Genomic DNA, 24,388 nt, shown 5'->3' on the forward strand with positions numbered 1-24,388 from the left:
CTTTCTCAGGGTGGCAGGCTCTCTCCTACAAACAAAACTGAAATAAAATTAGACCCGCTACACAAAATCAGCCATAAGCTATTTTCCTTCTATATGTAGCAGGTAGATAACTGCTAAGCTTAAGTACCCACTACCAGTGGAGAACCTTTTTCTTCTTACCTGAGAAATTCACTTAAAAAAATTGCAATTAATTTCTAATTAGGTTGTTCAACTTATTAGTATGATCTACATAGAAATGACATAGCAAAATTTGAGGAGGCAGCTCTAGCGTTTTATACCATTGCACAGTGCTCTGTATACATCAATCCACAGAGTCTATTAAAGCATTATTAAAACTAGAGAATAAATTGAGTTTACGCAATATTAAATATGCTATATAAAGTACCCGTGAACGTTGCTGGCACATACAGCTCACCTAGTCTCCTACCTCAAATTGCTTTTGTAATTTGTTGCTCCAGTCCTGGAACTGGACTTACATAAGGCTGTATTTCTGCGTGGAAAAAAAAAAATAATGCAGAGCACACACAAACATTGACAAATCTATTAGATTACATACCAGAGAGAGAAATTATCATACTAACAAGTCCCACTACACCGGGCCATTGTGACAGCCGGCTCCGTGTCCATCCGGCAGCCTGCAGCTGTACCCAGCCTGCTGCTGCATTTCCGAGCCTCCCGTGGCACACGCGGACCCACGGGGTGCCAGCCCGGCTGCTGTGCAGCAGCTCTGCCTCGCCCGGCTGCGAGGAAGGGCACCGGCTCCGGGAGCTGGGAAGCTGCAGCTTTACCTGCCCGTGGCTGCTGCTCGGCAGAGGGGTGACCTCTCCTCTCTGCCACTCCTGGCAGCGGGGCGTTCGCTTTAATGCACGGTGGCTGTTGGCGAAATTCCCTGCGAGTGTAATTGCAAGTTAACTTCATCGCTGATCTCTGCAACAGATGGAGTCGGGGTGGGGGTGGCAATGAAACCCACAGGAAATGGGTGCTGCTGAGGGAAAATGCAGATGGAAAACAGGAGACACAGAAGAACAGGGAAAGGGGAGAGAAGTAGATCGGGGAACCAGAGGGCACGGGAAACATACGGCAGAAAGAGGATTATCTTCATGACTTCCTCAACCTTTAAAGGAAACTGAATATATCTGAATACTATGAATAATTTAATACATTACAGATACCCAATAGTTTAAAGGACACATACAGAAAAAAAATGCTATGGTGGCCAGGTTCTCCGGGACATGAAACACTTGCATTCAAGTCCTGGCTCCACTGCAGACCCTCAGGCTGCAATTAAAGAGCCTACATTTTGTTTAAGCCCTGGGCCTAAGGTTTCCTATAGCCTCAGTGCTCTTGAGATGGCCAGCAGCAGACTGCAGGAGCGGGACTCGGACAAGACAATGTCTCAAACAGCCCTTCCACAGCCATTTGGGCAATCTCTTGGGGTCCATTGCACAGAAATACCTAATTTCAGTCAATTCCTTGAGTTACTGAAGTAACCTGCCTGTGAAGCTGGGTGTACAACAGTTCGTCTCTCCAAAACATGGTGGAGATCACGGCATAAAAAAACGTGATGTGGTTCACACAAAGCGTGCGAGCATCACCGTGGGTTGGACTGCTCTGGCACCTGAGCCACTGCCACGGGGCCAAGGACAGGTGCCAAGGCAGGGCTTAATCCATCTGGTATGGCACGGCGCAGACATGGCCTTTTCCTTCCCAGGACCCACGCTAGTATCTCCATAGAAGACTGTTTTGCTCCACATCGGTGTACCAGCCCATGTGGCGTACCAGCGCTAGCGAACACGCTGCTCCAGATTTGATCGTGCGACATGCATGCACCCGGAGTGCTGCTATGCCGCTTTTATCCCAAAGCTGGAGTGGGTGATGATTTTTTGGTCAAGAACTTGCCTGCAGTGATTCACGCCTCTGGGACTGCAAAGAAGTTGGGAACGTCAGAGCAATCCTTCAAGCTGAACCAGAGGGGCATGGGGAGGAGGAAAACTGCTGTAAGCCATCTTTATGCCTCATCTGCCTGCACGGAGCACGGGCTGGCCACAGGTGAGGACTGACTGCTGTTTTGTGTTGCAGAGGCACGAGGAGGTGTGCATAGCAATGACTTTGGCATTCATTGCTTTCTCTGAAAAGTATTTTCTTCACCTAGGCATGTATTACACATTTGAAAAACCATTACCAGAGTTGGAAAAGACAATGGTCTAGATGTGCTTGATTTTTGGACTATGAACACATTTAAGTGGAACGGAGGCCTGAAAAGCTAAGGGATCACAAAACAGCAACTTCAGGTTTCAAGACTTGAGGCCAAATTGAAGTATAACGTTGTTTTCTATGTTCTCAATGACCATAAGGTAAGGAGGAGAGGATGAGAGGTACTGGGCTTGAAGGAGGAGTCTCCGCACGCTTTCAGAAACAAGGACTTGTCCTGTTTTTCCCCTTTGTTCCCAAATTCAGTGGGCACCAGGTTAGCTCTGCAGAGAGCCGGCCCGAGAATTGCAGTTCACATTCGGAGGGAAAAAAATCAAAGAATTTTACCCAAGAGTTCGTTCAGGCCAGCTCCCCCTCAGGTGCAGCCTGTTTATATGGCCTGCCAGCCCAAAAGACTGCAAATGGCAGAGATGAGTGAAATATCTGTTATGTGCGACATGAGAGCTGCCACCCTGTCTGTGGAATAAAGGTAACGGCCGGGTAGGTGTAAAACAGTGCTCGTTTGTAAGCACTGTGTAAATGTCAACTCGACGATGTTTGCAACAGGCATTGAATGGAAGCGGACCACTTTCATCGCACGGAGATGGGGAATTTGTTTTCAAACTTGGGTCAGAAAAGTCAGGCTTGGGACCCCGAGGTTTAATGGCGTATTGCGGTCCCCAAACAAGCGTTGTGATTTTCAGAGATGCCGGGTGGCCTTGCTTTCACCGGGTTCAGCAGAAGCTCCGTCTGTTTGCTGAGTTATCTGTTACTGTATGTGTTTGAGAACGGATTTGTGAGGTTGAGAACCGGGCTGAATTCGCCCCGACGCGCCTCCGGGCTGAGACCGGCCATTTTGCCTCGGGGGCGGCCGCCCCCTGCCCTCCTCAGGCACACGGGCAGGACGGGGGGACCTCCTCCAGGCCGCCTTGGCCTCGTTTGGCCGGGCCGGGCCGGGCCGGGTTGGGTTGTGCCGTCGATGCCAGGACCGGCCCGTCCCGTCCCGGCCGCCCCCTGCAGGCGCGGGCAGCGGGCGGGCAGCGGCGGCGCCCCTCAGGCCGGGCCGGGCCGGGCCGGGCCGTGCCCCGCGCACTGCGGGCGGGGGGAGGGGAGGCGGCGGCTGGCCCAGGCTGCGCGTGTCCCAGTGACGCATTGCAGGTACGAACCCGCCAATCAGCGCCCGCCGAGCGGAGTCCCTGCGCGCCGCGGTGTTTTTTCTAGAATCCTCCTCCGCCGGGAAAAGTAGTCCCGCAGCCCACCCCTCACCGCCCGGCGTGCGGCCAGCGGGGCGCCCCCCGGCCCCTCCTCGCCTTCCCTCTCGCCTCCCCGAGGCGCACCCCGGGGGTGCGGCGGACGGCGGGGGGCGGCGGAGGGGGTGCGGGAGGGCCGCATGGGCAGCGCGGGGGGCCGGGACTCGTTTCGCGGCGCCGTTTCCCCGGCGGAGAGGGAGCGGCGCGGAGCGATCCGGGCGGGCTGTGAGGCGGTTTATGAGGCACGGCCGGCGGGCGGGCAGGGCTCAGTGTGAGGCGAGCCGTCGAGCGGGAAGCTTGCTCGTGCGCCCCGTGCAGCCCTCCGCGTTCTCCGCACCCCGCAGCCGGGCCGAGACACCATGGTGAGTCCGTGGGGGCTGACGGGAGGCGCCGGGGTGCTGCGGGGTGCTGCTCCGGCCGCGTGTGGGGCCGGGAGGGCGGGTAGCGGGTGGGGGGGGGTCGGGGTGAGGGGGGCCGGCGGCCCCGGGGCGGGCGGGTTGGGGTGCAGGGTGCCGTGAGGGGGGGGGGGGGGAGGAGGAGGAGGAAGAGGGAGGAGAGGGAGGAGAGGGAGAGGGAGCGGTGGTGGCCGCCGCATCCCGCCCCGGGTCCCCTTCCCGCCCCGGGGCGTTGTTGCGGATTCAAAATTCAAACGGCTCAACGGCCGCTCGGCTCGGGCGCCATGGCTGCGGGTGGGGGGGGGTGGGGGACAGCGGCAGCTAACGGTCCCTCCGGGGAGGAGACCCGGGGGGATGGAGCCTGCCACGGCGGCACCGGCCCCGCGCCCTCACCGCTTCCTTCACCCTGGCACCTAACATGTCGGGTGGCTGCCGAGGGAGGGCTGCCGCGCCCGGTCATAATGCGGCGCGGAGCCCGGCGGCGTGCTGCTGAGGGGAGGCTGCTCGCTGTGCCAGCTCCCCCCGCTAGAGCTGCTGTCGACCTCCCCAGCCGGTCTCGTGCTGCTCTTGAACGAGGGATGCTTGTTTTTTTTAATTTTTTTTAAAAACGGTTTTGGTTTCCCGTTTTGGGTATTGCGTTTTCATGGTCAAGCACGGTTTAATTTTTCTAGCAGAACGTGTGTTTAGGATTCTAATATTCTCTGTCGAGTTAGAACACGGTGGAATTCGAGAATTGCTTCTAATTGTGTGTAAAGGATACAGGCTCACTTTTTCTTATTAAAAGAAGCGGATATTGAAACATGTAAGGAAAAGAACGGTTCTGTCACAAAAGCAATGCCAATGACCACTTGGTACTATTTCTGCATTAAGAGGAGATGCAGTGTAGTGGAATCGACATATTTTCATTCATTACATGCTTTTAAGGAATCGGATCGTTATGGACTTGCTGCGTAACATGAGAGATGGGCCCTTAATGCTTATTTGAACAGCTTAAATTAAATAAATTAGGTGAACAGAAGCCTGAATTTGTTCCTTCACTTCAGTTGTGAATGCAAGCAGCAAACCTATAAAGGAAGGAGTGGTGAATCTAGCAGCAAAGGGCTGTACTGGCTTTAGTCATCAGTAGAGAACCAAAAATGGAGTATCTTCAAGTAAGGTCTATCTAGAAATGGGTGTGTCCAGGAGGCGCAGTGGCACTCTGGATGTGGTTGCATTGGTCTTGACAGACCAGACTGGCTAAACCTGTGGACACGTTGTCCAATGCTGCACATGCTAGATAAAGCAAAATACTTTGCTCCCAGAGTAAGCTCATGTGTTATAATTTCAGCTCTTATCTGCTAGCCTTTCTAGTTCGTGTTCTTCAGTTAATGCTGGAACAAAGCTGTCCATTCAGACTTAACACCTGCTAAGTATACCAAAAATGCCCAGTTTTTGGCAGAGATCTGTTGTGTGATTAGCTACAAGCTCTGTCGGGTGGTGTTGGTGAGACTTGAAGCTGCTGAGGGTCACCCGAAGTGGTTGCTGCGTGGCAGTTAGGACTGCGATGAAGCACTACCTCTGGAGGCTGCACATGCTGGAGCTGCTGCACCCGTGGCAGCTCCCCATCTTCCCTAGGCAGCTCAGGCTCTTTGTCAGGCCTTGGGTGGAATAGGAGGTGGGAGGTACTGCAGGCAAAATGGAACTGCTGCAGTGCAGATCGGAGGAGGCGATGCGAAAGCTGTGATGGCTTCCCCCATTTCCTCAGAGGAGGAGGCGGCTTGCAGGTGGATCTCGGCCCTGGGAAGGAGCGCGTTAAGAACCTGAGCCCCGTGGCAGTCACCCCGTCACAGCGCCGAGGCCGGGCCGTGCCACCGCTGGTGCCCCGCGTACGGGGCGAGAGCCGGGCCGGGAGCCGGGCACCCTCCAGCGGGGGCGCGGTGCCCTGTGCGGGGCCGGGGCCTTAGCCCGCAGCCGGGCGGTGTGCGGGGAGGGCCGGGGCCGCGCTGCCGGCCCCGCCTCTCGCTGCTGTTGCGCAGTGCTCCCTGCAGAGCCTGGCGCTGCGGAGCACAGATGGTGTTTGTTCAGCCTCGCCCCACCTCCCAGCTTATCTTGCAACTGCCGGCTACCTGTGGCTTCCAGTAAGCCTGGTGCTCTGCGCGACTGCTGTACCTGCTGCAGGTAGTGACAAAGCTTATCCAAATTCATGGTTAGTGGCTGTAGGAAGTTCTAAGTCTCTGGAAGGCTTGGGAAGAGTTTGGAACACTTAACAGCTTAAACACTGCTTAATGTCATGTCTTTATATAAAAGTGTTTATATGAAACAGTATGTGACTCAACTTGGTAACCCATAAGTATTGAGCTAAATAAACTAGGTTCTTGCTACTTAAATCTGATCTACAGCTTTCTGTGGATAAAAATATCCTACAGAAATGTACTGCATAATTCTCTGCACTTGAGCAATAAAAATGTAAATACCACACAAAGGAATGAGTCTGTCTGTGTTAATGATACACTACAGCCAGGCACCAATCTGTTAGGCTTCTGTTAAGTGACCAGCAGAAGGCATATGTCTTGGAGCCTAATGATGAACTGATGGCTTTCTCACCAGCCTCACTGCTGTTCTTGACTATCTCATTTTAAAATAAAATGTAAAAATTGAGTACTTCCTATGGCTGCTGAAATAGGAACAAGTGGAGTCTATAGCCAAAATGCATCTTGACTGCTCTTTCAGAAGTCGCTCATGAGCGTGATCTTGATTCTTGGAGTAGATGAGTCACAGGCAGTCTGAGAAACTACTTATCGCTGCCTTTATCTTGGGCTGTTGCTGCATTGTATGTGTATTTTTTTGTAAGCATTTTAGCTCATGTGGTTGCTCAAGCAGCTAATTGCACTTCATAGGAAGAATAACAGAAGCTAGTACCTTCCAGTTTTCTATTAATGTAGAAATTACATCAAAGGTTGTAAAAATTGACAGTGCGTATGTCTTGGTATTTCATTAGCAGAAGGATAATGTATAGAGCAGCCTTTGTAGGCACAGGTAGTGATTGAAAACGATGCTGTTGATATTGTAGTAATTATAAGATGTTGTTGATAAAGTGGTCACAATAGGAACAAACCTGGTGTTGAATTGAGGTGTTGAATTTATTTTTCTCATGTTTTGAAGTGTTGACTTTTCAGTGGAGTTCTGTGTGGTGAAGAGCTCAAGAGAGCTTCCTTGAAGAAACACATTGCCTTGTTACTGCAACTTGAATGAAGCAATGCTGACCTTGTTTGAGAAATCAGCTGACTTGAAAACCTAAGGAAGGTGTTTGTACTGCTCTCAAACATCTTTGTGTTCTATCAGGAGTGAAACTCTTCTGGATTTGTTCTTGCAGACAGATTTTTAACTGTCAAATTCAATGCATGTAAAGCTGTTCCCAGATGGAACAAAAAGCATGAACAGGTACTTAACCAACTACTGATGTAAAAATTTTAAGCCTTGTAGCACTGAACCTTTTTCTAGTGATTCTGTAAACTATCTTACATTACTGTAATCTGTAGGTAAGCTTGGAAAAAAGTTGGGACATCAAACTGCAATTGCATTGAAACTGCCAGATTGGGCAGAAGCTGTTGGTACCAATTATGTAGACTCGGGTCTTGCTGCATTGTCTTGGACCTACCTGAAGCTTGCTGTTAATTGAGGGGTTACTTTCTTCTAGAGAAGAGCTTCTCTAGTTATAGGATTGTCTCTACTGAGAAGAGACTAGAACCTGCCTTAAACTTGGGATTTGGGGGGCTACTGCTGCAGGATACAGATGTGAAGTGTTCAGTGAAAGTATTACTACTGGTAGTCTGGTTGTTAGTGAGTTTAATCTGGTTTGAAGGGATCTGCAGGCCTTGAGTTTGCCAGTGTTGCTTGGGTAACTGTTTAATATAGATGGAAATCCATTATTTGGGTGCATCAGATATTTACAGGGTTAGGAAATGAGGACAGGCTGCCAGTTCTTGGCAAGCAATCCTGATGATTTTTGAGCTGTTCATTAGAACTATTTTGGAATGTCGAAGGTAAATCCTGAAGCGAAGCTACCAGATTCAGAGGCCTCTACAAGTTGTATCTTTGCACTGAAATTTTGCAACAGCTGTAATGATGTTCTCTTCTCTTGCAGGCTGATCAACTGACAGAAGAGCAGATTGCAGGTGAGGTTTTTGCATGCTGTGTTGGTACTCCTACTTGACCTGACACATCCTTTAATCCAGTGACAGTCCATGTTATGCAAGATATTTAGCTTTCTTAGATACTGAGGAAGTATTGTGGAATGATTTGTTGCCTAGATCTTAGTCTTCTATTCTGTAAAAAACAACCATGGATACAATGAACTTGAAATTTTGCCCTCTAAAATAAATAATCCTTACAACTTCAATTGCAGACTCAGGACTCTATTTTTTCCTTTGACTGCAGAACTGCTGAAGTACAAACAAAGTGGGGGGAAAAAATTGTGGTGAAGACTGGCAATCTGAAGTATTTGCTTTAGCAGAAGGCAAAACTAGTTTAGTTAGCAGTCTCCTGTCAGTGGAGGTGTCTCAGACTGGCTGTTGAGATGACAGCAGACACTGGCTTCCTGATGACAACTGTTGATATTCCCTATTTGGAACTGCCTTGTGTGCCTGGACATAAATGTTCTTTTCACTGTTCTGAAGGCCTGGTGCTTGCTCTGAAATGCCCAAGCAAATATGCAACTAGTCAGTTTTGGTCCTGGCACTTCACAGTGCTTTCTGTGCACAGAACTATCTACTAGTGGCTAAAGTGTCTGGTTATCATGTCTCCTTCTCATGCAGGCTGCACAAACTAGCATCTGTCACTGCCTTCTGAAGATTGATTTCCACCCGAATAATTGATATGGCTTAAAGCTGCAATATATTGGTAATGCAGGATTTGGCCTTGCCATGAACACTTTACAGCTTCAGGGTTTTCTGATCTAATGAGCATACAGTGTTAATGTTAGGAAGTCTGCGTGCCTAGCTGTCATGTGAAGTGATTTTAGAGGGTGTTAGGATTCAGCTGATCTAATGGCAGCAAATCAAGCATACAAATAACAGCCTGTAAGAGGTGTTGCTGTTTAACTAGGGTGTAGCTCTTGAAGATGCTAAACACAAGTGTTGTAATGAGCAGTTTGTTTTTACCGTAATTGCCAAATTTGAAGTGTAAGACCATTCTTCTGTAGCTCTTAAATGTCAGAAGCTTGCTTTAACTCCTAAGGGACTAATGGTGGCTCTGTGGAAAGTCCTTAGTCTATTTGTGTTGCCATGGTACTGTCCTGTAAGCAGAAGCCAAATCTAGTTCAGCTGGAGATTTTTTTTAGTAGCCTGCATGTCTTAAGGGTTTTGTGATCAGTTGGGGCTGGCTTTATCAATTGTCACTGCTGCCTTTTCAATAATGGGGTCATTGTTTCAGTCCAACTGTTGAGGCTGTATTAGTTGATCTAGCTGATTATGGAATATAAACAGGAGGCTTACTCCTAATGCTACCTCAGGATTAGTGCAAATGTTAGCTATTCAGTGATGATAGAGTAGTGCTCAGAGCCAAAAGGGAGTATTAATAAGCTTGTCATAGTTAAGTAGAGTATTTTTTCCTTTCTGGAAAGAATACTGGCCTGGCACTTCCAGTTCAGCTGTGGTATTTCATGAAGCAAATGTCTGCAAGCAAACCATGACCTTCTGATGTGAGCCCACTGCTGCTCTGTGAAGGAACTACCCCTAGTAGTGGTTAGGAAGAATTGCAGCTGTCCAACAGCAAAATTAAGCGGACTGTTTAAAGGCCAGTGCCTTGCATGGGAAGACTGAAAAGGTACAGGTTGGATGTTTGACAAGAATTGTAGCTGAGTGATAGTCTTGAGCCCCTGCTAATCCATTCCAGTTTATCTGAAGCATCTTGTTTTTGATTTGAAGATGGGCTTAGGAAATTGGTACTAAAGGTAGAGACAAAGTAATTAAAGCAGATGCTTGTCCTAGGTTTTAAGACTTACCTACTCTTGACATGTGAGAATGCAATTAAAGATGCCAGATGTTTTTTTAATTCCTGCTGTGAAAACTTTGGAAATCCTTGATCATACAGGGCTGAAAAGGGGTAAAAAAAACCAAACTTGCTGGACTCATTTTCATGTGAAAGACTGACTGCAAGTTGAGTAGGTGCAGAATGTGAGCGGTAGTTGTAATTTAATTCACGAAGAACTTCAATAGCCATGTGAATGGGTATCCCTTTAGCTAAGATTTGCATGAAACAAGGTAAATAGATCAGAACTACTTGGTGTTGGTGGTCAGGAAAGCCTAAAGATGTCTTTGTCCCAGAGCAACTGGTGTAGTGAGCTGTACTTGTTTCCACCAGACCTCAGAGGTCTTGAAATAGATTCTGAACAAGCAGGCCTATGTGGGGTGTTCTGGTATGCCTTGTTCCTTAGTATGCTCTGGTTCTCTGCTGGGGATCTGACCACAACAGCTATTTAGAACTTATTTCACAGTAAAAATAGTCATGTTTAAGTCATGAGCTGCTGGTGGATGTGAAGGGAACAATTGATGTTCTCCTATAAAAGCTCAGGCATAGCTGTCTAAGCTGTTGGAGTGTGGGAGTAGTGATTGTAGTTCACTGAAGCTGTTGTTGGAGGGAACAGCTTGAGCTAGTGCTGTGGGATCAGCCTTTCTTTGGTAGGGTATGGAAGTCCTCTTCCCCTTTTCGGAAGAGGAAGGTTCAGAACATGCAGGTGGCCTGAAGGTGCCAGTAGAACCACTCATCATCCTCAGGCTTTGGATAGATTAGCCATATCTATGGTACAGGAGAATTCTCCTTCAGTTTGATCTGAAGGAGTGTTGAACAGGAGGATTTGCCTTACTGCATGGAATCAAGGTGGGATTTCTGAAGTGTTACATGTTGCAGGAGCAAAGAGTTGAGTCAGTCACGAAACTTAAATATTTTGTAGATGCTTTCACTAGTTATAGCCACAAACCCTCTGCTAAGGTGTTCTTGTTCCACTGCAAACTGTCTGCTGTGTTTGTGATACCAATTCTAATTCTAACCAGTTCTAATTACTGGAGGTGGTTCCTAGAAATCGTTAGACTTAATTATATCCCTAACTTGATGCAGCATCTCAAACAGGAATATGCTACTGATCTTTGATTAGCTTTCTTTGTGTGTGATTTATAACTGATTTTCTCAGCCTTTTTCATCTTTAAGTAAAAGAAAGGTAAAATTGTCCTTTGAGTGGGTCTTCCATTCAGAATATACTGCTCTATGGCCTTTGTTTTAGAAATCAAGTATTGATTTTTGTATGAACTTAAATACTGCATTTTTAAGCAGTCACTGTAGTACTTTGCAGCCTGCTTCATGTTTGGATTGCAGTGTTAGTTAACCCATGCTAAGGATGAAGTTACGACTAATTATTTCGAGTACCTGACTCTCATTGAAGACAGTTCATCTTTTGAGGGTCTTTGAATGTTGACAGCCTCTGGTTATTTCCAATGGGCTGGACCCCAAAGCCTTTTCTGCTCTAGTATAAAACGTAAGTCCCAACAGAGTCACTTGTCGCTTCTAAGCGAACTGGAACTAGTCTTGAAGACTATTTACAGGTTCCTGTGCATACAGGTTGTAGCTGCTTGTTTGGAAAAGTCTCTTTCTGCCTTGTGATTATAAAATACTGGCTTAGAACTGCTTCATCTGGTCCTGAGGTACCTTGGCTCTGATTTGTGTGTTAAACAGCAGGGGTAGGCTTTAGGAACACTTAAAACTGTTAAACGTAGAAGAATTTTTCTTACCTGGGTGGGACTCAACTGTGGCTCTGGTGTTAGAGCTGTATTTGAGCTGTAAAAAGCATACTTCTGTAGCTGCATTTCCAACACTTCCAGTTTATACCTCACCTCCAGTGGTTCAGAGCATGAAGTGGATGAGAGATGACTTCATACTGCACTTCATGGTGACTAGCTCTGGTCTGAGAAACCTACCATCCGGAAAGCTGGCTGCTTGGCAGTGTTGAAGAACTAATTCTTGGGTGTATTTCTAATGCTCTTTAGCTAACGAATTCAAAAACATGATCTGGTGTCCTGAATGCTGTAAAAGGCTCTGAACTGCACAAGGGAATAGATGAGGCTTTTCATGCTTAACTGTAATTTTTGTATGAACTTCAGTCTAGTGAACTAGTTTAAGGTCATAGCTAAAGACAAACAGATGGCATGGATTAAAACCAGCTCCATTTTTGGACTGGACAATTAAACATGTTATGCTTGTATTAATATTGTTGGCAACAATACAACTATTGTAGGGGACTGAGAGGTAAAACAGTTGAGCAGTGTTGCAACTGTTCTTGACTAGTTCTAATGAAGGCTGTTCCAAGATATGGTAGGGCTTGAAGCAATTTTCTGAGGAATTTTCTTGAAATTAGCTTGAGCAGTGACTCTTCCCCTCAAGCAAGTGGTTACGAGAGCTGTTGTGTGTATAGTCACAGACTGAGGAGCTGCAGAAGTCAAATGGGGAGATGCAGAAGCTCCTTTTTAGCCAAGTATGGCCAGATATTGAAACTGGTTCTAGGTACTCTCATCGAGTAGAGTACACAGTTCAGAGTTGCGTGTCCAGCAGAAGTGAGTTATAATGAAACTGGTTTTCATTTGGTCTGACTAGTCTTCTGTTGACTAGTCTGTTAATAGCTGTAAGTGCTATTAAGCTCTAGTATTTGCGTTTTGAGTACCACTTTCAAGCTTTAAATGTAATCTCTACAACTTTTTCTTAAGAAACCCATCCTGCTAGGGATGTGGGGTCATTCTGGTTTGATAGGTATTCCTTTCAGCTCTGTATTAGGGATTCTGGTTCAAGACAGATGGAGCGAATATCTGAGTACTCCTGAAATGGATTATATTCCATCTCTTTATAGGTCAAAATGTGGGGATTAGTGGACTGGTGAGTTGTCCAGGTGCTGATGATTCCATGTTGATGTTAGTTCTAGCAGATTGAGCTCAATGCTGAAGTTTTTTAATATGTATGGAATAAGTTTAAATTAGAACAATAAACACCGATGGCTTTTGCATGATTAAGTGAACTTTGTTTGAAAGCTGGAAGGACTGACTACTTTTTGTTGTTGTACAGAATTCAAAGAAGCTTTTTCACTATTTGACAAGGATGGTGATGGTACTATAACTACAAAGGAGTTGGGGACTGTGATGAGATCACTTGGTCAAAACCCCACAGAAGCAGAGTTACAGGATATGATCAATGAAGTAGATGCTGATGGTAAGATTCTTACTACTAAGCAATTATTCAGTAAAGTACTGAAAAACCTGTTTTTCTAACAAACTAATTATCTTGCAGGCAATGGCACAATTGACTTTCCAGAGTTTCTGACAATGATGGCAAGAAAAATGAAAGATACAGATAGTGAAGAAGAAATTAGAGAAGCGTTCCGTGTGTTTGACAAGGTACTAAATGTTTTCTGTAACAAATCTTTGTTAGAAAAGCTCAGACTGACTTCTAATGAGCTTCCTCTGAACCAGGGACATTTGTAGTCCTGCTATCTGTGACTTAGAGGTGAACTAGTCATGCTCAATTTCACTGTACTGTGGCACTGTGCCTGAAAGCCAAATGTGTCATGGTGGGTGATTGTAGTGAGCTGCTACATTATCTTACTTCCTCTAGTACTAAAATACTTGCACAAGGCTGGCAGGGGAACTGCTTAATTTTTTAAAAGTGGTAATCCTTTAAATCTTTCACATAGTCTTTACTAAGTAAATTACTGTCTACAGTCAATAAGCTCCTTAAGCAAGACGCATTTTTAATCAGAAAGTGTCTTGCAGTGTGGGGAAGAGCAAAGCAGTCATGAGTCCATATCCACTACTTTGATAGCCAGTGTCCCAAGTAGGATGGGATATGTTAATGTGGCCTGTGAAGGCCTTGTGGTTTTATGCTGAGCTTCCATGGAGAAGGTGAAGAACAGCTTCTGTTCTAAGAAATAGATGACTGAGCCAAATTGTCCCATGATTGAGTTGGTTGGTATGTCACCTGAAGGTAGTTGCTCTGTCAGGGAAGGGTCTGTCTCAGGGTAGGGCAGCTGAGGTAGACTGTTGGATAAGTTGTTTCTAAAATGTCTCAGGATCCTGGACAATACTGAAGATCTGCTTGCAGCTCTTGCTTGCCTTGTGCAAACGTGGTTAAAACTGTGCTAACTTTTAATGATAAACTTGCTTAGAAATATTTTATTCAAGTTACTGGGCCTTAGGGAGACTGGAATAGACTTGCATCTTTTTCCTTTGCAGGATGGTAATGGTTACATTAGTGCTGCAGAACTTCGCCATGTGATGACAAATCTTGGAGAGAAGCTAACAGATGAAGAAGTTGATGAAATGATTAGGGAAGCAGACATTGATGGTGATGGTCAAGTAAACTATGAAGGTAAGGAGCTGTTAACAGATTGTTACTGTGTAGCACCTTACATGCTGGTGACTGTAGTGTTGCTGATAGTTAATGCTAAGCTTAAACAGGGCAGTGCTCACAAGGGAGATCCTCTCAGCAGTTAAGTTAGCTCTCTTTAAGCTAACATCTTTCAGTATGTACATCGTGTACCTCTACTGAAGTTTGAGTTATTGCTAGCTTTTGTGCCTAAGGTAACTGAACTGTGCAGTGTAAGAAACAACTTCCTAAACCTAATGATGTTGTTAACCATTAAAATAAGGAAGCTAGCGAGTTGTTCACATAATGTTCTGTTTATTAATGAATGTTGATCTGAAACCAAATCAGGGAGGTGTATGAACTGACCTGTAGCAAGTCACTCATTTTCATTAATGCTTTAAAAATGAATATGAGAAATGCCTCTAAAATACACATGAAGTTCAAGACCTTCAGAAAACCTTAAAATGAAGAATTTTACACAAATCGGCTGCAGCACTGTTACTTCATGGTGTTGAAACAAATGAAGTCATGCAGGCAGAATGAGTTCTGTTAGACAGTTTGCTTGGTGCTCAGAAGAACTAAGCTTGCTTTCATTTTAGCTTTCCAAACAACTTCAGAAACATTAGCTGAGGTATTTTCAGGTAATCCCTTTACTGTTCCCAAAGTGTAGGTGTAGCTTCTTCTGAAGACTTTGTGGTACCTGAAAAACTAAATCCATGGTTCAGCAAGAAAAGTGAAGTTATACTTTGTAGTAACTAACTCCCCATGTGCTGTCTGTAAGTAATAGTTTAGCTGCTTTAAGCTGGTCAGGTAAATTAGCAAGACTTAAGCTATTCTGCCTTGAAATCCAAGCTGATGTCATGTCTTGCCTGAATTAGCTGACTGTGACTTAAGCAGAATGTACTGAACTCCTAGGGACAAGGCATCTAAGTGACTGTGGGCTGTTGGGAGATGACCGTGAAGTCTCATTTTGAAGTCTGTTTGCCAGTTCAATGATGGACTGACTTCTTTTGATAAAAGCAGATGCCTTTAACTGTTAATTTTTTAATTAAAAGGAGGTTCTTAGGCATGACTGGTAGAAAAGTGAAATGTCTTCGAGATGCTTTTTGAATATGACTGGAAACAGTTTGCAGAGAGCGTTCAGTGCACTAGTGAGGCAGGTTACTTTTCAGATCTTGCAGTTCAGATTTCTCTGAATAACTCTTATGAACTCTTTCCTTTTACAGAGTTTGTACAAATGATGACAGCGAAGTGAAGACGTTGTACAGAATGTGTTAAATTTCTTGTACAAAATTGTTTATTTGCCTTTTCTCTGTTTGTAACTTATCTGTAAAAGGTTTTTCCCTTACTGTCAAAAGAATATGCATGTATAGTAATTAGAAGGCCATTCCTCCATGTTTTTCTCCTTTATCTTACTGTCATTGTTCTGATTTTTGGAAAATTGATCTAAGTAACAAATGTTGCATGTGGCTTACTCTGGATATTTAAGCCCTTCTGCACATCTAAGGTTAGATGGAGTTGGTTAAATGAGGGAACATCTGGATTGTTTAAAGAAGTAGCTCTCTTTAGAAGACTTAGGTATGACTGATGTAACAAGTTACATAAAGTAAGTTAGGGTTTACCATGCATTAGCAATTCCTGAGTTAAAGCAAGATGCTGGCTCTAGTTCTCCAGTAAGTAAAGGAGTTGATTCTGCTTTTGATGACTGAGGGTGAAGACTCGTGCAGGCCAAAACCATGTGAATAGAATGTATGTGGCTAATGCACTGTAAAAATCATTCTCCTAACTTGCTTCATAGTAACTTGTTTGTGGCCATACCAGTAACATGTTGTTGAAATGTGGAGTCTTAACTGTTGTGGACGATTGACAGTCAACAATATGAAACTTTAAAGTTGCACTAATGCAAAACGGGTGTATTATCCAGGTACTCGTACACAATTTTTTTGTACTGCTGGTCCTGTACCAGAAAACATTTTCTCCTCTTGTTACTATGCTTTTTAAACTTTGTTTAGCCACTTATTTTCAAAAAAATCTGCTTCTGGCACGATTTGCCTCAAATCCATTCCAAGTTGTATATTTGTTTTCCAATAAAAAATTACAATTTACCCATACTGTTTCAATGTATCCTTGAATTATTTACAGGATTTGTTCAATACAGTTGCTGCTCTGTTTCAGTATGTAGCAGTTCGATTCGCTTATGCAATGGATTGGCTGTCTTAAAATAGCTTGGAAGGTGAAAACTTAGACCGGAAACTCTGGCCCTTTATTAGTATTGTTGACTTGAAGAAGCTTTCTTACTAGTAGTTTAAAATGTATTTTACAGTCTTGTGTGGAGCTTGGTGCTTCAATATACTTACCGTAGTGACTGGCTATGCCCACTATCTGTAGACATTGTGAACTGGATGTTGACCTAGTTCAATAGTTGACCTAAAATTAAAATTCCTTGTTCAGACAACTAAACCTGTTTGCTTTCTTTTAATTATTTGGGAGTTTATTCCCTATCAGCTGCTACTTTGGGGTAACTTAGTCTCACACCTGGACTTTCTGAAACTGCTGTGTCCAAGTCTGTTGCCTTTCAGGATGCAGTCAGCTCAAAGCTTGTAAGGAAAACCTTCTCTTACTGACCTGCTAATGAGCATGATTGTGCTTGTAGCCCTAGTTTTTTTGACAGCTTAAAAATAAAGGAAGTTTTAACATGGAAAACAAATGTGTTTTTTAACTAAGGGCAAATCCAAGACCTCAAAAGCATGCCAGAGGCTGTATGCTGTTTTGCCTCTGTACTCTGGATGAAAAATTATTCTATATGTGCTATGTGATTATCTTAGCTGGGGATTCTGGCTGTCTTTAAACAAAGCCCTGGCCCTTGCATCTGGTTACTCTCACTGGTCCCTGCAAAGCAGTTACCTAATGTTTAAAACTTTTAATCATGTTTGAGGTATTTATACGTACAGTGAAAATATAGATTTAGGATAGCTGATGAACCTGGTTATAGCAATACTCGATCAAATGTTCGTGGTTGCTGGTTGCAAGAAGCCCTGCTTCCAAAGGACTATAAGCACCTCTGGTTTTCCAAAGGAGGCTTGTCAAAAGTGTTCTGCCAGTATCACAATTCCTTAGAATTGTTGCTTGTGCATTGACAACTGGATTCACAAAGTTCATGGAGTTTGAATATCATGGCAGTTTGGGTTTGCCTTCTGCAAAATGAGTGATTGAAAAAACACCAGTGTCTGTCCTGTGGCCTAGCAGCCTGGACACTGCCTTTTAACTGGCACAGAGTGAGTTTGACAGGGTACTAGAACTACCAGCTGAGATTCTGTATTGCAGGACTATTGGAAGCCCCTCTTCCAGAGGTAAGGAATGCCAAGAAGGATCCAACAAGTCGTATTTGCTGGTCCGGTGTCTTGACTTCAGCAGTCTGGGAACTGTTTTGAACCACAGTCTTCTATTGCAACTCAGCATGCATTAGAAATCTTAGAGTAAAAAGAGAGAGGGAGTCTTCTCTTTGGGAGATTGCCTTGGCCAAGGTGACTGCCTTTCATATGATGAATAGGTGAGGAATGTTCAAAGGCAGCCTTTAAATGCTGAGCTGCTTGGTATTTAGTGTTTTGTCATTGTCTTTCTGATATCTAAATGAAATGCCTGGTTTGTAGGTCAATATTGTAAGTCTTACAGTTCTGTTAATATCACAGTTAAGCTGCAGAATGGGGGTTGTAGTGCTTCTGCAGAGAGTACTGAGAATGGGGGAGCATGTCTTCAGAGGTACAGACAGAAAATAAGTGGTGGAAACTAACTTCTGTGGTACAGCACTGCAGTAAAGCACCTGGTGGAGCTGTTTTTATTTGAAACTGGGAGGGGGAGATCTGTGCCTGAAGACAGCTCCCTTAATGTATGGTGTGATATATGCGAACCCGACATCTGGAGCACTGTTTCGTGGCTCCCCAGTACAGGAAAGACAGGGAGGTAATGAAGTGAGAGCAGTACAGGGACACAAAGGCAATGGGGCTGGAGACCTTAATGTGAGGAGAGTGAGAGCTGGTGCTCTGCAACCTGGGTGAGGAGGGAAGGATTGGTGGGCCATCTTAATGTGTGTTAAGTGCCTGTTGGAGGGAATGAAGTTGGGGACAACACTGCTTTCACTAGTTCCTACTAGCAGGGTAAGAGGTGATCAGCACAAATATAGAAAGGAAATCCCATCTAAATGGGATGGAGTTCCTTTTTTTTTTTTTACTGTGAGGGTGGTCAAACATTTATATGGGTTGTCCGGAGAGGTGGTAAAGTCTCTGCAGGACCAGAATGCAACTGAAGGTGCTGGACAAATGGCTGCAGCTGACCTCGCTGGAGTGGGGTGTTGGACTAAGTGATCCAAAGAGATCTGCTGCAGTCTAAATGGCTCTGGAGTCACAGTGCTTCTCCTGGTGTTGTAGGAGGGTCACTGTGTGCTATCTTTGCTGGGAGAGGACACCACATGAAGGAAGAAACGTGAAGGAAGAAGCGCAATTGCTGCTACAGCCTGGTAAATGATAGATTGTATCTCTAACCTATTCTGGTGGCAATTGGAGTCACCAAGCAGGCCTACAGCTAGTGAAGGAGAGTGGAAGCACTGAGAAGACTTCAGGATGCTGTGTACTTCAGGCCTCTGAGAGGCTGGGAGCTGTCCTGGAAATACTTCCCTGATAACCTGGCTCTGGGTTTTTGGTGGGGGGGGGGGGAATGCCTCAGTGGATGAGGAATAGTAGCTAGTGAGCTTGCAGTCTGTTAAGATAGAGCTGATAAATCAAGGACAGCTAATAGGTAAGGGAGAAAGTAAGTGAAGCCTGCTAATAAGGTAAATGCAACTATTTGAGGGAGTATAGTTTAGTAAGTTGATTATGATGCAGAAGCACAGCTGATGGATCCATGGAGGTAATGCAAACTGGGTATTTAGTCTTACAAATGCAGTCACTGGTCTCCAGAGGCTTGGCTCTGCAGGAGTAAGACAGCTGAATCTGTGCTGTGCTGCTCTGGTTCCTTCCAGAGGCTGCTTGGTAACAACCTGCACAAAATAAGTAGCAACGTGCTTATTTTTATGTATATCACTTCTGCAGTACATCTATGATTTGTCTTGGACAGTAGCTCAGTCATATTGAGAGAATCTGTTAAACTGAATTACCCACAGCTTGTTAAATAAGGGGAGCTTCCATAGGTTGGGATTAATTACCATGGCAGGGCATTGCTAATATGGTTTGAAAAAACACTCACAATGAGACTTTAAAAATTCCTTAGAATCTGCATTTAAAAATGTTTTTTTTCCATCAAAGTCCATCTTAATAGATACTTAATTTTATTCTAATCCAGTCTCAAATGATAGATTTTTCAATTAAAAAATGTTCAGATTACCCAAGAACTTCTGTGAAGTGAGTTTGAGGAGTAGTACATTCTTTTTCAGGTGAGAAAAGTAGGTATTTAGGATGTCAATGTGTATGAATACATTGAGATGTGCTAGGTCAAACTGTTAAATTTAGCCAGAAGGGATGATGGCAAAATAATGCAGGTACTGCATAATAAATGTGTGCTTAATAGACTTTGAAAATCATGGAGAATCATCTCTGGGATCAAGAGGGGGAACCAGGAGAGAGCTTGTGGAGAGTTTGTGTAAGTATGTTTGTATGTCACTGCATTTCCCCATCTTTTACTTATACCTAGTATTTCATCTTTTGTGTAGATTTGACTGGAGTGAGAACAATACTGCATCTACTCCAGATCTGATTTTGAAAAAAAGGTTCTACAAGGATAGCTGCAGTGTGTCAGGTTGCTTGTTTCCTCTGTTTTTGAAGTTTTTGAAGAATGGAGATTGTTGCTTTCCTATTATGAACTATAGAGAAGAGAATATTTTGGTGACTTAAACTTGAGAGTCCTGAGATACGGTTCAGGAAGCTGCACAAAGATTTAGCTCAAATAGAGTATCTTAAGATTCTGATTAAGACTCTGAAGACCTAGAAGACTCGGTAAACTCAACTCTAGCAGTAATAACCTAAATGAGACTCATTCCATGCAAAACCGTTTGGAGATGTATCTGATGCAATAGCTATTAATAATCATAGTTTCAGTAGGCTAAGCAAGAATGGGTCATGCAGTGTCATGTAGCAACAGTGTATTGCTTGTGGGCCTCTTTTTTAGGAGGAACTGGGCTGAAAATGAGAGTAAAAGGGGATGGGGAACAGAGGATAAAAGAATATATTAGGAGAACGTGGGGGAAATAAGCTTGCAAACATCTAATAGTACAAGTGTTGGCACCGTTGTCTGAGTGATACCAAAACTCTGGAGCTGGATTCCCTTGCCTGCTCCTGCAAGTTATTCTCAAGCTGGAAGGGTGGTGGTTAGGCTCGTTAACGCTTTCCTGGTGGCCCACGCAGTTGGAACTGAGTGTTTAGATTGTTCCAATTGCACAACCCTTATCTTGCAGGTCAGATCTGGGTAGGTGTGCACTTGCTCAGAAGTTAAATAAACTTTCCTGTTAGTAAACTAGTACTGTCAGTGACGATGGACACCTTGACCAGCAAACAGTATCAGCCCTCCATCCAGCACTGCTCCTTCAGTCATGAACTGAGCTATCATCTTGTGCTGTCTGATTCCTTTCATGAGAGGCAACCTTACAGTGATCATTCAAACAGGTGTTCTCCTTCCTTGCCTGACAAGCCCTGAGTTTGCATTAGTCATCTATTGTACCCTTACAGCAACATGTGCCCAGTCCCGTGGTACCTTCTTGGAAGGCACTTGCTTTTTTTGGCAGTCAGAAATATGCAGCTAGCAGCACTTGGAATGAATTTGTTAGCTTTCTGTATCGGCAGGATTCTAGAAGAGAAGTCATTTGTTTCTGAAATGAGTGATATGTTGGGGTTTTGCTTTTTACTAAAGCTTTCTTCGCACTCAGTTGCAGCTCACTGCTATAGAAATAAGGCAAAAAAATTGTTCAATGACCTCTGCAATATCTATTAACTTTGAAGCATTGGATGATAGACCGAGGAAGGTCGTGTGGGGTTTTTCAGTTCTCATGTATTTCTGAGTAGTCTAAGCTTCCAACTGCAGTAAGTATTTGTTCCTCTTCAAAATGACCAGGTTTTCTGATATTAACTAAACTTGGAGGCTTTGCAAGGTGCCTTGGAAACTCTCTGTATTCAAAGTGGAAAGGCAGGGTATTGTTACAGCTAATTGTTCCAATGGTTAGGAATAGGGAAATCATGATGTAGATGTTCATTCAAGGTCTACTGTAAAGTTCTGTGGTCAGTGTACTCTTTCCTTTGATTTGCAAGGCCTTTTGGAATATGCTTGAAAATAAACCTTCTTGGTGAATTATGATGTATGAAAATTTCCAATAATTTGGAATTGATTCATAAAGTAGGGTAATATATTGCTAGAAGTATTTAAGATAGCATAATTGAGACAGACTGCATAATTTATTTGCCTTTTCAGCTGTAAGAATTCTAGGCATCTTCCTTCAGTTAATATCTATACATTTATTTATATGCTACATTTTAAGAAGTTGCCAAAATAAAAACTATTGGAAGATTGTCTTCTGGTGACATTCACTGTGAGTAAGCCATCCCTACCACCCAGATTAACATGCCACTTTGCAAGATCATCTGAAAGAGCAAACAGGCTGTGATTCTTCCTGTTTTAATCAGTCATTATCCTACCAGCAGGACAAGTTTTCTCCACTTTGGCATCATGGGCTGTTTCTAGAGCCAAACACGCAGGGAAGTTATGTGTCTGTGTTAGCTGTTCCATCCTTTTTGAAACCCTCATGCTATAGCATCACAACTGCATTGATGCTGTGGGGGTCTCTGCAGACAGTACCTTCCTGTAAAACCTCTTAAAATCCTTTTGTGGTTCTTTACTGGGAGTTGGAAGAGATGCCACAGAAAGTCTCCTTTTCCTTCTGGCAGCTTTTATTTTCCCTTGAGCTAGCCCATGCTCTATCCTTTGCTAAGGAAGCTTCAGCTAAGGAGAAGAAATGCTGAAGAAATCTCCACAAGATCAAGGCTGGAGGCCCCTCATGGAGTAGCTCAAATTGCTGTGCTGAAGATTTAGGATTTATCTGGTGTAAATTACACATCGGGATAGCTTTTATTGTCAAGGTCCTAATAAGTTCTATCTGGCTACTGAAGAGAGGTATAAAATGCTTTTGCTCTTTCACTCTTACAAAAGTAAATCTTACTACAAAGGCAATGAAATTGGGGAAAGTTACATGGTTTTCATTTCATGGTCCTTCCTTTCTTGACTGCTTCTGTTTGAAGATGGGTGTCTGCCATGTTAGCAGTTTATGTACATATATCAGTCATTGGCTAATGAAGTAGATTGGAAACATCATTTGAAAAGTACCTCCTTGTGGTCTGTGAAATGTAGGTGAGCAGCTATTGGGGTAACTTGCTGAGAACATCTGATGCAATTACATTTTATATCAGAAGCAAGGGGAAAATGCATTGAATCTTCAAATTTTTTTCTTCAGCCCCAATCCAGCCTTCTTCTGCACCTACTCAAAGCAGGATATTTTCACTGAGAATGGCAAGAGCTGCCTGTTCGCTGTTGGCATGGTAGAATGAAAAGCCATATGAACAATATCCTCCACTTCAGCTGCCCTTTTGTTTCCTCTGAGGGGAGATGCAGACCCTGCCTTGCTGGTCATGCTGAACAGCAAGATTTCAAAGCTGACCTGGTATGCTTCTAGGGAAGAGCCTTCAGTCTTTCTAGAGAAGAGGCTTCTCTTAGTTTGTGAACGCACCACCCTGTATGTCTTGATTAGCTGTTTCAGTTTTCATAAGAATCTCCTATTTTCCATTTTTAATGATTTGAGTGATGAAACAAGTAGGGTCTAATGTCAACTTGTGCTTTCATCACTCTTTGAGGAACATTTAATGAAAATAAAGACAAATTAAAATGATAGTTTACACTTCCAATGCGTCTTCAGAGAATAAACTACACAAGGAACTCAACTTACCTGCTTAATTGGTCAGTGCTATACCAGGTAGTTATGTAGTCTACGATTTTCTTCAAGAAGCCCGGCTCAAGCCTGTGGAAGCCACATGCAATTTTATCAGAAGGCAGAAGGAGGGTACCCATCTGTGAACCAAAAGCTAGTATCTTGCTGCCAAATGTTTCTGCATGCTTTCTTCCTACTTTGCTAGATTTGACAGGGAAAATGCTAGCAGCAGACTTAGTCCTGGCACCTTATGTTTAAAGGCTACGGAAGCATTCATATGTATGTAGAGATACATATGAGAGAAACAATAGCCGTAGCTCACTTTGAGAGTATAAGTGGGTGGGGGCTCTAGGGATCACTATTCAGTAGACAATGTGGCCTGTATTGTCTACCTGTATTGTCTATTTCACCTGAGCTTTCAGGTGTTTGGGGGATTTTTGCTTTTGTTTTATTTTTTAAACCATTTTCATTTAAGTATTTTGTTTCCACAAAATTGCTCAAGCTTTGAGTGGTGTAGTGAAAGGTCCTCACTGCTGCCTACTTGCCCTATATAAAGAGAGAAGTCATCCCCATTTGGCATCCTGAAAAATGGGGCTTCTGCTTCTGCAGGCACATAGGCTGGGCAGATAACACTGTGGTTACAGTACTTTCAGGCCAGGACTGTCTAAAGTCCAGCTGCTTCGAAGGCAGAAAAAAAACACTCAGGCTTCTCTGTGCCCTGTCATGTACACAGGTCCTTCATGTTATGGTAGATTGTTATACTGCTTGATGGCATTCGTAATGGAAAACAGATATTTTGAGGCAAAAACTAACAAACCATTGCAAGAACTGGAACAGTAACAGTAGTGCCTCAACTGACCGTGATTTCTTTTTCAAAACCCAGACAGCTTGTTTCATTCTGCTGTCCAGAGGGCCTCAGAAACTTACTTCGCTCCAGTAAGTATTATGCAAATGAATATTTCCACTAATAAAATGCACATGGATATCTGAAATGCAAAACGTACATAAATTGCCATGCGTCAAAAGGGGCCTGGAAGCTCTGTGTATGGTCTGAGCATATGCAAGTAATTCAAATCAGTTTAGCCTGCTAGATTGCCACCTCAGCTCACTTCTTGGTTGTGGTTCTGCTTGGAGGCTGCCCATTTCCACAGCAAAACCAGCTGAACAGAACATGTGCCTGCACCTCAACTGCTAAAAGTAAGCTAAACTAACAGCCTTCA

General features: G+C 44.1%; 1 protein-coding gene across 3 annotated transcripts; it reads left to right on the top strand.

Annotated features, from left to right (window-relative positions):
- Positions 1-3,653: 3,653 nt before the first annotated feature.
- On the top strand, positions 3,654-16,321 carry CALM2 (calmodulin 2). 3 transcript variants are annotated; one of them, XM_040553815.1, is made up of 6 exons: positions 3,654-3,803; positions 7,960-7,989; positions 12,917-13,060; positions 13,139-13,245; positions 14,080-14,215; positions 15,439-16,321. In XM_040553815.1, the coding sequence occupies exons 1-6, from the start codon at positions 3,800-3,802 to the stop codon at positions 15,465-15,467; spliced, it is 450 nt and encodes a 149-aa protein (XP_040409749.1). In that variant the 5' UTR covers positions 3,654-3,799; the 3' UTR covers positions 15,468-16,321. The 3 variants fall into 3 exon arrangements, with proteins under 3 accessions (XP_040409749.1, XP_040409750.1, XP_040409751.1); XM_040553816.1 differs by lacking the exon at positions 3,654-3,803 and adding an exon at positions 6,996-7,255 and having other exon boundaries at positions 7,959-7,989; XM_040553817.1 differs by lacking the exons at positions 3,654-3,803; positions 7,960-7,989 and adding an exon at positions 8,693-8,713.
- Positions 16,322-24,388: the final 8,067 nt, after the last annotated feature.

The sequence above is a fragment of the Cygnus olor genome, chromosome 3 (genome assembly GCF_009769625.2).
Source record: "Cygnus olor isolate bCygOlo1 chromosome 3, bCygOlo1.pri.v2, whole genome shotgun sequence".
In the NCBI taxonomy this organism is placed as follows: Eukaryota; Metazoa; Chordata; class Aves; order Anseriformes; family Anatidae; genus Cygnus; species Cygnus olor.